The 2,798-nt window shown below is 41.0% G+C and overlaps 1 protein-coding gene across 1 annotated transcript; it reads left to right on the plus strand.

Annotated features, from left to right (window-relative positions):
* The first annotated feature begins 788 nt into the window (after positions 1 to 788).
* LOC142194190 (olfactory receptor 4B13-like) lies at positions 789 to 1,775 on the plus strand. The gene has a single exon (XM_075263206.1). It carries the CDS (start codon positions 789 to 791, stop codon positions 1,773 to 1,775), a length of 987 nt encoding a protein of 328 aa, XP_075119307.1.
* The last annotated feature ends 1,023 nt before the right edge of the window (positions 1,776 to 2,798 follow it).

Here is a 2,798-nt window from a genome sequence, read left to right on the forward strand (position 1 = left end):
TCCTAATGCAGGACAATGCCAGACCTCATGTGGCCGGAGTGTGTCAGTAGTTCCTGCAAGGTGAAGACATTAAAGCTGTCGACTGGACCGCTCATTCCCCAGAACTGAATCCGACTGAGCACATCTGGGACATCAGGTCTTGCTCCATCACAGACTGTCCAGGAGTTGGCAGATACTTTAGTCCAGGTCTGGGAGGAGATCCCTCAGGAGACCATCTGAAACCTCATCAGGAGCATGCCCAGGCATTGTAAGGAGGTCATACAGGCCCGTGGAGGCCACACACACTACTCAGCCTTATACTGACATGTTTTATGGACATTACATCAAAGATGGATCAGCCTGTAGTGGGTTTTTCCACTTTAATTTTGGGGGTGACTCCAAATCCAGGCCTCCATTGGTTAATAAATGTGATTTCCATTTGATGATTTTTGTCTGATTTTGTTGTCATCACATTCAACTTTGTACAGAACAAACAATGAGAAGACTTCATTCCTTCAGATCTAGGAGGTGTTATTGGAGGGGTCCCGTTATTTTTTTGAGCAGTGTATATTAAATAAATCTAAAAACAAGAACAGGTAAAAAAAACCTACCGAGCAATATTTATTTTCTTTGTTCAAGTATACTTAATGAAGACTAATTAGTTCTTCTGGAGTCACTCGGAATCCTTAAGAGATTAAACCCTGTGAGTAAGACTTTGCTGTATAAAAAGGTGCAAAGGAAGACGTGTGACGTCCAGCCCTGGATCAGATACACAACCTGAGATTGTCCTCCTGGCACATTTCCTTATCATGACCTTATTCCAATATGACTCAAGCCCAAAGATGGAGAACATATCCAGAGCTGGGAGTTCTTTTGTGTTCCTGGGACTCTTGGAGATGGAAAGATACCGAATCCCATATTCTATCATAGCCCTCGGTCTGTACATTGTAACTACATGGATGTGTTTTCTCATTGTCTACGTTGTTTGGGTTGAGGAAAGTCTCCATGAGCCCATGTACATCTTCATTTGTAATCTTCTACTCAATGGTGTTTATGGGAACACGGCTATCTTCCCTCAGTTCATTGTTAGTTTAATATCAGGGTCCTCAACCATATCGTTCCCCGAATGTGTCATCCAGACCTTCTGTGTGCAAACTTTTTCTACCGTTGAAAGTGTTACATTTACGGCTATGGCCTATGACCGATATTTAGCAGTGGGGAACCCTCTGAGATACCCTGCCCTCATGTCCAATATGACGGCTTTTAAATACGTCTATGTGATTTGGGCTCTTGTCTTCATACTGGTCCTTATCCCAGTGGTGATGACGGCCAACCTCCAGTTTTGTGGGGTAAATATTAATAACGTCTTCTGTGAGAACATGTCTCTGCTCAGACTGGCTTGTGGGGACACTACGGTGAATAACATCTTTGGGCTTGTCGAAACATTGGTGGTCTTCTTCATTGCTCTAATAATTATTGTCTATTGTTACATAAGGACACTAATAATTTGTCTGAAGACTTCCAGGTCAGCGTCCCATAAGGCCGTCCACACCTTGGTCACCCACATCATCACCTTCTCCATTTTTATGATCGCGGCGCTTTTTGTTTTACTAAGGTATAGACTGAGTGGTTGGAATCTTTCGGTCATGGTCCATGTCCTTATTTCCATCAGTGGACTTCTCACTTCCGTCATTGTTAATCCCATTGTCTATGGGATAAGGACAGAAGCTTTAAAGATAAAACTGATTCATAATTTACAGAAAATAGAAATATTCAAGCAGACAAAAATTTCCTAAAGCCCCGTCTACAGAGCGGACATTGCTGGGGCCATCAGGAATCTGTAACTTATTGTGTAACGAATGGTAAAAACTTTTCTATCTGAACACTTGACCTGAACGCTGACAATATAAAAGTGATGGATCCCCGTTATATCTAACGTGCAAAGTATCAGGAACTCTCTTCAATGATTTGGGGCTGAAATGTCACCTTGTTACCTTTTGTATCTTGCTTTTCTTTTTATTTGTACCATTTCTTATTGATGTATATACAATGTAAGTAAACTATGAAAAATAAAGACTTGATGGGAAACCTTTCTTTCAACGTCTTACATAACAAAGAGGAGAATTGCAAGATTGGGGGGGTCAATAGAGAGAGGGTCCGGCCAAGGTTGACCTTAGTCTAAGATTCTATGTCAAAGACTTGGAAAATTGTAGAAATTGTTGTTTTTTATACTTCTTACCCCAATGTAATATGTGAGTTATATCAGGAGGACTCTGGGTGTGTTATAAAAAGCTGGAAATGTACAGACTAGTTACATCAGATCTTAGTGTCCATGTCAGGGACCCCTCCCCAGGTTCTGTGTATGTGTCTGTCCTTGTCAATCAATTATGGTAACAGTATAGCAGTGTCTTAGATACTTGAACGTCCTTTGAAATCATCCCGTATAGGTTTTACATACCCATGACCTAGTCCATATGTGCCAATATAGAGAGAATCTCTCAGTAGTGTGTAGTTAGCTCTGTATGTCTCATGTCCATGAATATTGTACCCCATGTATCTAACCAGGTGTTCGGGTACATTAGATAATAGTCTTTGTCTTGTGTTAGATCTAGAGGACGCCCGGTGTACGGTATTAGATCAATGATCATTGTTTTATGCTGGAGTCTGTCTTATCTGTTTGGTTTTTTTTATATTATAGTCTGTTACCTGTGGCCAATGGCTTTTATTACCTGTTATTGTGGCCTAAGATTTCTGTTCTTGTTGACTGTGATCTTCTGTTTCTTTTACCTGTTGCTCGTAGTCTATGGCTTTTGTTCCTG

The sequence above is a fragment of the Leptodactylus fuscus genome, chromosome 2 (genome assembly GCF_031893055.1).
Source record: "Leptodactylus fuscus isolate aLepFus1 chromosome 2, aLepFus1.hap2, whole genome shotgun sequence".
Lineage (NCBI taxonomy): Eukaryota > Metazoa > Chordata > Amphibia > Anura > Leptodactylidae > Leptodactylus > Leptodactylus fuscus.

Excerpts from the sequence above, each read along its gene's own strand:
- LOC142194190 (XM_075263206.1), top strand. The coding sequence starts at position 789 with ATGACCTTATTCCAATATGACTCAAGCCCAAAGATGGAGAACATATCC.